Raw genomic sequence first — 13,665 nt, forward strand, 5'->3', positions numbered from 1 at the left:
CATCGAATCGGAATGAAACTGGATGGATGGATGGATGTAGGGAATGGATGGATGTAGGGCAGGGAGTGAATCCAAGCGGATCTGGACAGGTTGGAAAAGTGGGCGGAAGAGAATAGGATGCAGTTCAGTAAGGACAAGTGCAAGGTGCTGCGCCTGGGGAGAAGGCCTCACCAGCACGCGTACAGGCGGGGGGAGGACCTTCTCAGTAGCACAGCAGCGGAAAGGGATCTTGGAGTCACTGTTGACTCCAAGATGAACATGAGTCGTCAGGGTGACAAAGTGATCAGTAAAGCACTTTATCATGCATTAGCAGATGCATGACAAACAGGTCCAGGGAGGTGATCCTCCCCCTCTATGCGGCACTGGTCAGGCCGCTCCTGGAGGACTGCATCCAGTTCTGGGCGCCGCACTGCAGGAGGGATGTTGACAGCATGGAGAGGGGCCAGAAGAGGCCACTCGCATGGTTAGGGGCCTGCAGGAAAGATTGAGAGCCCTGGATCTCTTCAACCTCTGCAGGAGAAGGCCGAGAGGTGATCTTGTGATCATCGGGGGGGACCGCAAGGAATAGGAGATGCTCTGTTTACCAGGGCACCCCTAGGAACAACGACCACCAACTGATGGAGATCGAATTTAGGTTGGACATCCGGAAGAACTTCTTTACGGGATGGGCGGCCAAAATCTGGAATGGGCTCCCAAGAGAGGTGGTGCTCTCCCCTACCTTGGGGATCTTTATGCACCTGGCTGGGGGTGTCTCACCCCGGTGCTCTTTCCTGCCCAGGGCAGGGGGTCGGACTCGATGACTTACTGAGGTCCCTTCCGACCCAAACATCTCTGCATCTATGCATGGATGTAGTCATTTCAAGAGTGCCCAAACAGTATTTTTCTGCTTCCCAGCTGTCCACCCAGAAGGCTGCTGCCACTTCCACAGTCTCTTTACCTCCCCTTCAACTTGCCTGATGTCAAATTGTACCTTTTTAAATGGAATGTTTTAATTTTGCAATAAAAGTGCTTTTTTAATGGAAAATTTCTAACTCACTCTAATGATTTATATTGCCATCACTTTATGAAATTTTTCTGTTTCCACTACCTTAATGCTGCTGAAAGACTCTGTCTCTGTTCACAGGCTGTGGGCATTTTATTCCCAGAACGGCTACAGCCGTTAATTGAGGAGGGAAAAACCGTCTATACTGTCATGGAGACATCATTTTTGCTCGTTCTTTTCTTGTTGCTTTCCCCTCAAATTGCAGGGTGGCAAATGCTGGTCCCTTATGCACAAACAAGATACAACTTCTCCGTCAGCAACGAAGCTGCTTCCAAGTCTGGTTCATGGAGCTAAATTACTGACTATAATCGCCCCAAAAGTTCAATTTCTTAGTGTAGACAGAAATGTCGGCTTGTGCACTGGGCAAACTGACTGAAACCATAGGAGAAGAATAACTATGTAGGAACGAGAGTCCAGTCACTGAATCACATGTCTGAACACATCTGCTTGCCAAGATTAGGATCCAGGAATTACAACAGGAGTGGAGATGAAAAACATTTTCGAACTTCATAAAGGAACAATTTCCTCTCTGCCACAAACTATTAATGCGTCTAATAATTTCCCTCCCCATCTCCAACTCTCACATTTCCCTCATTATTCAGATTTATTGCACGTCTGGATTTCCATTGACCTCAGTCGATACCAGCCTCTTGGGTCAATTTACTGTGATGAGCCGACCTCCACGGTGATCAATAGCTGCTGGAGAAACGTTCCCCCATGAATTCCACATCATCGCTGCCACCGGAGCTACTTTTCACTTTGCTTCATTCAGCATTGCAGCTTCAATGAGAGCTAAACTAAGCAATTTTGGGTGTCACATGGTGAAACGCAGCATGAATGGCAGAGGAATTTGCAAGGGATCAAGATGGTGCATTTCTAATAATAGCTGCACTTCCCTTTCACTTGAGAAAGTGATACCAGACTAATTAGGAACACCAGCTGCAACACCGTGGTCACTGCTGTGGGGCTTCCAGCTTAAAGGGTATTGTTACCTTTCCCTTCAAGTGATGAAAGACAAACTTGGCATCCTCTGGAGAGCAGGGGAAGCAAGGACAGCAGCAGCTATCCCTACTTAGTAGGGAAGTGCTAAGTGTCTGGTGCCACTGGGACCCCAGCAGACCTCACATGTCACTTTGATGTAGAATCAGCGAAACCTTTTGGCTCTTGTAGCGCACGGGAACAGGGGGCAGAAGGATTTATTTTGTAGCACAGACTTATGGAAAGTGCCTGGTCCAGAATCCAAATGCTGCCGCAGCCTAGGCATAAACTCCGAACGTTTAGTAAAGCATCTGGACTTATCCGCTAGAGAGCCAAGATGCTGCCCTGAGCAGACCGCTGATCCGAGCTTGATCCCAGTGGGAAGACTCAGCTTTGTGCCCAGCTTAGTAATACTTCGTCTGTCATCATGAACCCCCCAAACAGCAAATGGGACTTGATAGATGATTGAGTTTGACCCTCATTCAGCTATCATCTGAATAAGGACAGATTTTAACAGAAATGTAATAGGGCTGGAAGAGACTCTGAGAGGTCACCTAGTCCACTCCCCCATCCCGAGACAGAATCAACTGTACCTCAAATGGACTTTGGATGGGCTATATGTTGTAGACTTGCATTTTCCTGAACTGAAGCTCATGTATGCCATTAATTCCTGGTCCCAAAGTCTCCAGGAGTGAACTACCCTACTCTATACCCTCCCCAAGCTAGCATCCAGCTCATCACTAGCACTCACTAGTACTTTGTGGGGCTCTCTACTCCGAGTGGGCTCTGGGAAACGCATCTTGGGAGGTGTGAACACTTAAGTAAGAAGACAGCTGCCCAGCTCCTGACATAATCCTAGCAACAGATGGGATGTATTTTGCAGCGGATGACGGAGAGTGCAGAGCTGTTGTGTGGCAACAATGCTGAAGCGACCCCAATATCAAAGGGAAAACAATTGGGAAAACTCTATTAACAGCCTGCAACTTATACAAGACCATCTGCATTTTGCAGGGTGTGAGGAATAATTCGATTGGCGGCTATCAGAGAACGAACTCAAGGAAAGGTGCCTGGTGTGGGCACTAAGGGACGTTTGGTGGCTGCCAGCTCCCCTCTCTCCCAGCCTCTGAGAGGAGCAGGAGTTTGGTGGGAAAAAACCACTAACCAGCTTTTCCCAGCAGGCACTTCTTTTTGGGCGGCTCCCCTATGGACTAGACATAGATTATCTCCTGTCCATTCGGATCAGGTCGTTGGTGCACCCCCGTAGCACCTCCAGCATAGCCACGTCTCAGCAGGACGCGCGCTCCCACGGCCAAGCGCCTCTTTCGGCGAGACAGACTGCAACCTACCCAAATTGCTGCACCCCCCCTTGAGAGGGACTGGACAAGTGCACCAGGCAGGGAAGGCAAAATCATGCTCCAGCTCTTTGGCTCAGGGCCTCCCTTTATTAACATAGAGGCAAAGTAATTGCAACCCTACAGGGTCCTTGTCCGGAGAGGTTCACTGTCACAGCCCTCCTCTGCAGGCACGAAGCTCTGCCGGTTGTCTCCCACATAAGCCTTGTTCCCAAATGATGCAGAAAGCCCCTTCTAGCACTCCTTCCCTGCCCCAGGGTCTCTCATAGAAAGTTAGGGCTGGAAGGGAGCTCAGGAGGTCACATCTAGCGCAACCCTCTGCTCCAAGGACCAGCCCAACTACATCGTCCCAGCCAAGGTTTTGTCCAGCCGGGTCTTAAAAACCTCCAAGGAAAAACCTCTACAGAAAACAGGCTGCTTCTACTTATAGCTGAAGAGAAAGGAAAACAATGGGATAGCAAATCTACCGAAGTCTCCGTATTGGAAATCATTATAGGGCTGGCCGTTGCTTCCCTCTAATACAGGCGATGTCTCTCTACTCATTTGCAATCCATGAACCTCATTTTGAACCGAGCCTAGATAACCTGAAGAACCTGCTAGCTATCGAGGAGGAATTAGGCAGGTGGAGGAGCAACAAACTTGTGCACGTACACACACTCGATGCTAGTGCAAACACATAGCCCCGGCTGGAAGCCCGGGCAGAAGTTACGCTGTCACCGAACGGAAACAACCATGCTTAGGTTGAGCGATTCCTCGCGATATAAAGACTCCAGCTTTGAAGGGCTGTTTGCAAAAATACATGCGCATTTTTGAGTTGTGTGGGCAGGCAAACACACAAAACGATCAGGCTCACCGGCTGCGGAGACATTGTGAATACCAATCACCAACGGTGATTATGAGTGCCCTCGTGAGTGCCCTGCAAGGAGATATATGGAGCTTTTTTGCAGCTGCAGGTTTGAAAAGCGGATGAGTAAAAGGGGGTAGGAACGAAGGCTTTGTAGGACATTGAAATCTGCCACTTTTTGTTACTGGTGTGACTGGCTGGAGCTCTGTGGAGGACACCTGTGCAGACTGAGTAAAATAAAAAAGCATCCGCGAAGAACATGTTATTGACTTCTATTTGCTCAGAAGTAAACCAGCTGTTTTAACTCTGATTTTTTCAATTATTTCTAATAACTGTCCCTTGACCTCTTGGTTTCACAATAAGGAAAAAAACACTGACAGATTTCAGCAGGCATTAACGTATCCTTCCCCTAGCTTCCCAATTTTAACGCCCACTGAAATCCATCAGCATTTTTTGTGCCTTATGGTGAAAACTAAGAAGTCAAGGGACCGTTCTTAGAAATAATGGAAAAAATCACAGCAAAAACCGCTGGTTAACTCCCCCCCTCCCTCCCCCCGGGTATCAGGAAACAAGTTTAGAAAAACTTTAAAAAAATCTTGTGAAGTATTTGGAAATGGATTGGGAAGTACTGAGGTGCTGGCAGGAGTTAACTAGCTTTATTACAGTGAGAAACAGAGAGCCCTGTTGATGCCCACACTCCCCCGTTTCTCGACAGGCAGCTATTTGATGGGCTACAGCTACCTCATTAGCCTTCAATCTGGAAAGAAATATGAGCAAAATCAGTGATAAAAGCTCCTTCTCAAGTGCAGGCTGAGGGCTGGCCAAGATCACATTTCAATCTAAACTGTGGCTGAACCTTGTTGCTAATCGGTTTGCCGCTCGCTCGCTCGCTCGGAGGTGGTGCTGCAGGGAGACAAATGGCCCCACAACTTAATGCCGCACGAGAGTTTTCCCCATTGCCTCTTCTTCTGCACCACGCGCTCCGTGTTTGCATTTGGAGCAAGCCCCAATCCAACTCCAGTGCCCGCAAAATCAGCTTGAGAAAGACTGGCTCTTTGTCCAGTTTGTACCATCAGACAGCTGTTTCCTCTCTCGCTAGCTGCCTTCTCAGCTCCCCCCCGCCATTAATTATGAGGCAAAGCAGCATTAATGGCTCTGCCAGCAAAGTCAGCCCACCTAAGCAAACCCTGAGAGCTTGATGGTGGGATCATTTTGCATCTTTTAAATTAGACAGGAAACGATCACCAGGTTTTATTTTCTACCCGTGTGTCTTGAATAGCTGCAGTTCACCGAGGTAGCAGGATGCTTTCTTTTATCATTAATTAGACTGCTGAAAGGGTCTGTCGACAACACTGCACTACTTAACGACTTAATAATAGCTTTCGAACTTCTGAATTCAGGAGGAGGTGGGGGTAGGTATCAATAATGTATTTCTTCCCACCTCCACCTATCGCTTGCTCAGGTACAAAGCTACCAGAGAGGAGCTAATATGTTCTTTCAGATGCAGATAAATCTGATTATGGCTAATAGGACTTATGCTCTTCTACCAAGAGAAGGTTAGACAGATACTGTCCTGAGATTAAACCAGTGTCAGCTCTGGGTGAGAGAATATAAATAAGGATTGCTATCCACAGATGGGCAGCTCTGGGTGAAAAGTGTCAACAGAGTCAGGTTTAAAGGTGCCATCCCAGAGTATCTGTGCCCTGACTACATGGTCAAGGGTCTATGTGGCAGCATAGGAGGGTGGGGGAGCACATATGTTTTTACCAGCCTAATTTTAATTCTTAATTGAGGTTGACATTTCCCACTAGCTCAGGTGTGTTTGTGTAAATGAGAAGTGAGCTGGGATCCTTGCAGCTGAAGCTGAAATACCACCCAGCTAGTGAGGGATAGGCTATATCAATAGCTAGACGATGGCTAGACAATGCTTAAAAAGGCAGGAGGAAGCAAAATGATGGTTTGGAAACTGGAATCTCACGTGCTTCACCAATTACACTGATACAGAGCAGCTGCGGAGGATGCTCAGCAAAACAGTATTTCACCAGGAGGCTGAAAGTGTGCTCTGAACTGTGAGCAGGGAAAAGCATCTGCTGAAGCTGAAAAAGCAATATTTCAGCTCAAAACTTGCACAGGGTTGGTCTGCTTGCCAGCAAAGCATGGTCATGGGAGAGCTGGTACCGCAGGACCTGTTCTATATAGAGACCTTTCAGGTGATGACTCCGGAGAAGCAAGGACATGCTTTATTAGGCAGTTCTCTGACAATCCATTTGTCTGCCGTCCACCTAATGAAGTTACAGGAGACAGTATTTCATTCTCTTTATTCTATTGAGAAAAGGTATCAGCATGAAAAATGACAGGGTGAATACAAAATAAAAAACCACCACAACTGTCAGTCCAGTTCTTTCAAGGAACTGACATAAAATACAGAGAAGGACAGAGACAATTTTCCCTTTGGACAAAAAGAACTGAATTTGATGCACTTCAGATGAGGCTAGCGCTAATGGAAAATGAAGAAAGTTTGGTTTAACTCCAAGCAACATGTGATTGTCATGGAAGACATTAAGGTCCATATTTTTAAAGGTGCCTGTGCCTTTGCACAGATAGTCATTGCAATGATATAACTATTCCCTAATTACATATTAAAAGGACTCGATAGCTTGTCTTTGCATATATATCTCTATTTTGAGTACGTACACAGACAATTGTGATTACACATACACACACACGTGCTGGGCAAAAGTATGCATGAACTGTGTATACATGTGTAATTATGCCTGCAGTCTAGGCAACCTGTGACTGAAATGCTCAGGCATGTTAGCAGAAATCTTCAAAGAATTTGGAGGTGACATCTGGACAAATACCAGACCTTTAAGCAACCTTATCCTTTTTTGGCTGCTGTGCAAAACTGAGCAACATTTCTTATTTTCACCACTCTTACGGTACTCTAGACTATCTAGCAAGGAAGAAAGAAATGGAGTCTCACTCTGATTGTGGGACTGCGGGCCAGGGCCCCTGTGTTAGAAGCCAACACCCCTATTAAAGACTGAAAGGAAGGCAGCCCCCTCCTTCTCCATAATGCACCGATGCAGCCATGCACCTTGACCCTATGGGGTCTGCCAAAATTGGAGAACTGCTGAATAGTGGAGAAATGATCTTTCCTGACTCCTCAGGCTATCCATTTGCAAGGTGACATACTTGATATAATTACCCTCATCCTAAAAAGATAAAACCACAAATGGAATTGCTAGTCATTTTATTGGGCAATAAAACTGTTTGGTGCTTGGTCACAAGATGGGGTGCAAAGTTTAACTAGAAGGAAAGTCAGCGCTGTACTGTGTCTAGCACAGCGGGCTCTGGTTCACGACTTGCCCTCCCAGGGCCAACTGCAGTATAAATATATAATTGTTCCTCTCTTTTTTCCTGTTCTCCTCTCTCATCCTGCAACTCCTCACAAAACCGGGTCTATGCACCAAACTGCAAAAAGCACTCTCTGCCATTAAGGTATTTAACAGGTTCCTCATTGCTCATATTTTCATTCCTCGAGGCATTTATTAAAGTTGTTAAAGCAGAAGCACTCAGGGTGCTTTTCTCCTTTCCCTCCCCAGCTGAGTTATCACCTGTCTGGACTCTACAGGGCTGTCATTACTAGCTGCCAAGTTAACAAACTCCATTCCTTCTAGCTCACTGCCCTTTCTGCGTTTTGTCATTATAAATTAGCTGGCTGCTGACACAGATATCTCCGCAAGGCTGCCTTGTCAGAAATAAAAGCAAGAAGCACTCAGGTGGTCAGAAATGCTACATGGCCTCCCTCCCTTTCTCTTGCAGGTGCTCATAAAAAAGGGGGGATGTTAGATGCAATACAAAAGTAAGGATCTCTTCCCGCCCTCCAAACAGGGAGACTAGAACATGGCTGCATGCAAAACCTCAGGCAGGGACGGACACTGCAGTGCCCTTGCCGTGTTCATCAAGGGCTGTCCCAGGCCTGAGAGCAATCCTGAAAACAGCTCTTCCTGATCCAAATCTTGCTGTCGTCAACAGGAGTCTATCCAGAGTCTTTAGCGGGCTTTAGGTCAGGGCTATAAAGATGCAAAAAGATATGGCTGCTTACTTGTGAGCCAGAGGCCTGTCTGCATGAGCAGCTTTTCTGTTTTGCAAAATAAAAAGGGTATGTGTATAGACAGGGGAGTGGAGGTGGGAAGTGCCCTGCCTCGAAGAAGCAGTGTCAGGCATGTTGTCACATGTAAGAACATGATGGATCTTCAGGCGTCTTCCCCAAGGACATGGATAGCAGTTTAGCTAACGGGGTAGGACAGGGAGGATATTTTGTCCAAGGTGTCTACACGCCTAGACCTCTTCCTGCTTCTAAACTGAGCTCAGCTGGACTAAGCATGGGACAACAAAAGAGAGATCACCAATGAAGTTGTTGCAAGTGCTTTCACCCACAATCTAGCCACGATTCCTAACAACAAGCAATTCAGGACATAGGTAGTGATATCCCCGTCTCAGACTCTTCATTTTGGCCAACGATTGGTGGAAGTCCCTTATTCTTTGCCTCCCTGAGCACCTATACGTCCTTTTCCGTTGTTTTTAAGTATGGCCGGGGCAACCTCATTAGCTCATGGATTCCCTTAATTACCCCTGAACCTTCACTAAGAATTGATCTCAGATGCCCAGAGGCAACTTCCCATTAGGGATATCACTGGCGCGGTATGTTCCTTATACATCACACAGAGGTCACTTTCTGTTTTTCTTCTTGAAACACCTTTTACTTCCATGGAGAGGGGGCCCTGGAAATCAGGCTGCCACTAACACCTATGCTAAGGGCTCCCTGTTCTTCAGAAAGCTTGCAACATGCCTCCACATAGCCCCCATGGTAGCCGCCGAACATCAGTGTTCAGCTGATGCAGAAAGTAGCTTGCTTTCCTCTTTAATCTCAAAGACATCAGGCATATTTCTTCTTTGCAGTCCCTCTTCCCCTTCCCCTGCCCTCCTCCTTCCATCTCCTTTGATGGAAACATTGCTGTCTGATCACATCCCTACTTACCTTTGAAAGTCCTCCCACTTCCAAGTAGAAGCAGATGATGAAGATATTCCAGGTGACCCAAACGGCAGTCCAGATGGCATACTAGGAAGGGAGATGTCAACATCACTTAAGAGATGCAAGTACAGCAGGAGAGAGTTAAATGCTTCACGTCATCACCACGCTCCCTTCCTGTTCCTTGGGCATTTCTCTGGGTTTTAATGCACCTACAGGTCTCTCGTGATTACGGCACTCCGATCCAGCTTCCCAAAGCAGGGCTCATGGGTGCTGTCTGTTCTGCTCTGCGGGGTGGTTCGCTGAAGGGTGAGGGCCAGGCCTGTGTCCATCAGGAGAGGGTCACTCAGCACCACCAGAAAACCCTGCTCACTTTTGTAACTGCCTGTGCAACAGCTGACTGATTCAGTCAAAGGACAGCAGGCCATCCTCCCACGCCAGCAGCGTTTGCAGGAGCAGGGAGCTTGGTGTTCAGATAGTGAGGCCACGGCTGGGTTGTATCCCAGTCTTGAGCAGCTCTAATAATTAGAGATAACACACTGATGGGAGGCACATCTGTTCATTCCCAGCTTGAAAGACAGGGGCTTCTGTTTAGGAGCTGAATGCTTGAGATGCAAGGTCCTTGAGGACAGAGCAAGGAGAAAAAATGGGAGGCACAGAGGCTCCTTGCCGCTTCGTTTGACCTCTGGCTAGCCCATTCAAAAATACCATCAGGAGACAAATGAGCTCTGAAATTCAAAAGCAGGTTGGACAGACACTTGCTTGGGAGGGTTTAGTTAGGGATGATCCTGCCTTGAGCAGAGAGCTGAACTAGACAGGTCCCTTCCAGCTCTACTTTCCTATGATTCCTAAATTCTGGAAAAAAAGGGGTTGGGAGCTTTGTTTCCAAAGCCTGTAACCTGCTCCTTGGTAGAGCACTATGGAGAGATGAATGGTGTGTGTGTGCATGTGAACGTGTGTATATGAACGCATATGTTTAATAGCATACAAATTAAATCATCAAATGGAGGCCATTTCCCTGGAGATCAGCATTTAGCAATATGGGGCTGGAGGCTCGGAGGAATTAGAGCAGCAGAACCAGCCACTCCAGAGGGATGGGAAGAGCTAGTCTCAGGTGTGTGAAACAGAAATGTTGGTTAATGAACCCCCGGTACCTGTCCTAATGACTTCTGCTTGAAAAGCCCTGCTGTATAGGCTTCCTCCCTCCTCTGACGCAGGGGAAGGCCTTCAGCTACCGTTTCTGAAATACAAAGCTGGGCCATGACACTTTTTTTCTCCCATGTACTGAGAAGTTTGTTATTTGATTCGGTTTTGTTTGCGTGAAGGCTGAACGCTGTAAAAATCCTGAAAAAAGGAGTAAGTAGAACTGCCATAGACAAGTCTTGAATTCCCCCCCAAATATTGCCTGTGACACTCTGAATATCACAACCTGTGGGTGTTTCTATTCCAATGCTTAATTGTCTTCCACCCACACCAACATGTAGTATTCCTGGCATGCATTAGGGCTGAGGGGCCTGAGTATAATGCCAGTAAGTTGTCAGACAGTGCCAGAGTTACACCCTGATTTCCACACCACCAGCTGCCATAGATTAAGGTGGTGGGAAGCCCTCTCCTGCCAAAAAACCTGACAGTTGGCAGAAGTTTATTATTTAAGCAATAGTCCCTGTCACTGAGAGTTTTATCTGCTTAATAATTGGCAGCAAAAAGCCTGAGCTGAAGGGAAATGTGAATCAGATAGAGCTGAGGTCAATTTTAAGGCACTAGAGCTTGCAGTCAGGGGTGATGGCTGGCAGGACCAGATTTTAAGTATTTGAAAATATTTCTGAACGTCTGCTTGCAAAAATAAAGAAGTGAATTTCAGTTGCAAATGAAGTATAATCAACAGTGAACAGAAAGAGAAAATGTAATGGAAAACTGAATCGTGGATGTTTCAGGCTTAGAAAAAGAGCCAAAAGTCATTGGCCTTGGCATCTGATTTACTAGCATAGTTAATGCAGCATGGGAGCTGGAAGATCTATCTCCAACTCTGCCACCCCTTTGCTATATAAACCTTAACTGCTCGATACCAGTTTTCCTCCTCTGTACAGTGTGGATACACTATGTGCCTAGAGCGGAGACGTGCTATAGGGAATGGCTGTTATCAGAGATAACTTTATCAACAGTAATAATGGGTCTTCCTAAAGAGGTTTTTTACTGTTGCTGTCTCATCGTAGCATGCTGTGTTTGATCAAGATGTATGCAAAAGATGAATGCACGAAACAAATAGCGCAAGTGCTATTATAGTCCAGGCCGAGTGTGACATGTAGATCTACAATCAACCCAGAGCGTTCAGACTTCCTTACAGCAGAGGGAGGTTGAAAAAAAAAGGAAACTGGAGAAATAAGACAGCTCAGGGGAGTAATAATAGAAAATTGGATAAAATGAGGTCTGTACTGGTCAAATCCAACCTGGTTCAATACAGCTGACAGACTGTCATCATCTGAGAGCCTTTGTGAATTGATGGATGGGTCCTGTGCAATTGGGAGTGGATTCCTAGCTCACGCACTTGAGTCCAGCTAGCTGTTAGCAATCTCAGCAGGGAGGCTGTGGGGAACAGACCAGTCTCTCCCCTCCAGATGTTGAGGTTTGCACTACTGCTGCCAAAACTCTACCAAGTGTGGAGATAAATAGCAGACCTCAAACACTAAGGCTGTCTTTCTGGCATCTTTCACCAGAACTAAAAGCTGGAGGTTAAGTTTCATGTCCTTGAAACTTGAACATTTCCTTAGAGAGAAAAGATATTATGGTTAAGATACTGCATTGGGATGCAGGAGACTGGGTTCATCTTTCAGCGCTCTCACTCACCATTGCTATGTGACATTAGTTACTTAATTATTCCGTGCTGTAATTTTCTCCTCTGTGAAATGGAGATAATAGAATTTCCTTTCTCCAACCCCTCTGTGTGTTGATATGGTTAACTCTTGGAAGAAGGAATTGTTGCTCATTATATATTTGTATGGTGCTTTGTATGGTGGGACTCCAGTCTCAGTTTTGGCCACTAGATAATACTGTAGTACAAATAATAAATATAATCTCATTTCCTCTGAAAGTACCGAGTAAATGGTATGAAAAAGTAAAACGAATCTTTAAATATAGCCCAGCCAGCTACATGTAAATAATATTGGTGCATGAACAGGCTTATTCCACTCTATTAACCCCATCCTGGGTAAATATAGAAGAAAAAACTTGAATAATACTTACCACCACTATGTAGCGTGGCCTGTACTGGATAGTACCGAAGAGGCCAAGGATAACAATGATGATGTGGAGAAAATTGGCTAGAATAGGAGCCCATTGATATCCCAGGAAATCAAATACTTGTCTCTCTAATGCAGCAAGCTGGAAGAGAGGAATTATAATTTCAAGACTTGTTACAAGGCTCACGATGTTTAAGTTCAGAGTCACTTCATCAGCTCAAGTGTCTCTGCTGTTGCTAGGATCAGTTCTTCACTAGAAGCGTATATCAAATTTAGCCACATCTAGTTGCATTGCATAGGCCCCCAAGCCATCCCACCCCCTCAGAAAACACAGTTTTCCAGGAGAAGCATGATGCAGCAAAATGAGATCTTTTTGATGCTGATAAAATATATTAATGTTAGAGCTTTACATCCATATTTTTTTTCAGGAAGCTGCATTCAAAAATACACTCACATTTGTGTTGGATGGAATAAATGATTGCACCTAGACTTGCAAACGGCCATTTGAGCACTGAATTGCTGCAATGGTACATACAGCTGTGTTTGTAAGTTAGATGTGAAGTTTCACACCAACCTTCAACATCCCACTAGGCCTTAAAATAAAATATTCATTGGCCAAACAACAGGAAGGGGGGGGGTAGGACAGTGCCTCCCCCGTCTTCCTGGAACCTACTTTTTCATAACAAGCATTTTTCCATCTCAAATATATGTGAGCATCAAATCTTTCAGTGAGCAGGGAGATAAGGTAGAGTTAACCACATTTCCCTTACAGCCTGAGAATTCAAAAATACTAATTAGCATACTAATTGATTGCATTAGCACAACTCGTTTATTTTTGCCTTAAAAAATGCAATAAAAACTTACCAGCAATAGCCAATATTAACTTTAGCATAATAGCTACTTTTACCCAGGGGCATCGTGCAAGTGCAGAAGATAGATCTGAACATCCAAAGGAACTCTGTCTTTCTATTAAGATATATAGTACATACCCTAAATACTTCCGGTGGATGATCTTAGTCCACTTAGAGCTGTTACATCTCAAATGAGGCATCTTTCTCTAGGTCTGCCCTGTATGCTTAGCGGAAGATTTTTCGCAGCGGCTTAAAGCATTTAAAGATGCTCCCTGCATCCTTCTGAGCTAGTTCCATGCCCCAGTGAAGCAGCATGAGGAGGAATGC

At 45.8% G+C, this 13,665-nt stretch overlaps 1 protein-coding gene across 2 annotated transcripts in view; it reads right to left on the reverse strand.

Annotated features, from left to right (window-relative positions):
• Positions 1–13,665, reverse strand: part of NKAIN4 (sodium/potassium transporting ATPase interacting 4) — a 73,406-nt gene that overhangs the window by 23,782 nt on the left and 35,959 nt on the right. For both annotated transcript variants that reach the window (XM_090064920.1, XM_090064918.1), the window contains exons 2-3: positions 12,492–12,629; positions 9,261–9,341 (exon numbers count right to left, since the gene is read on the reverse strand). In XM_090064920.1, coding sequence (XP_089921046.1) covers positions 9,261–9,341; positions 12,492–12,629 — 219 coding nt within the window. The remainder of the gene's footprint in view (positions 1–9,260; positions 9,342–12,491; positions 12,630–13,665) is intronic.

This window comes from Crocodylus siamensis, chromosome 10, assembly GCF_052110815.1.
Source record: "Crocodylus siamensis isolate JL-2025a chromosome 10, ASM5211081v1, whole genome shotgun sequence".
Taxonomy (NCBI): domain Eukaryota; kingdom Metazoa; phylum Chordata; order Crocodylia; family Crocodylidae; genus Crocodylus; species Crocodylus siamensis.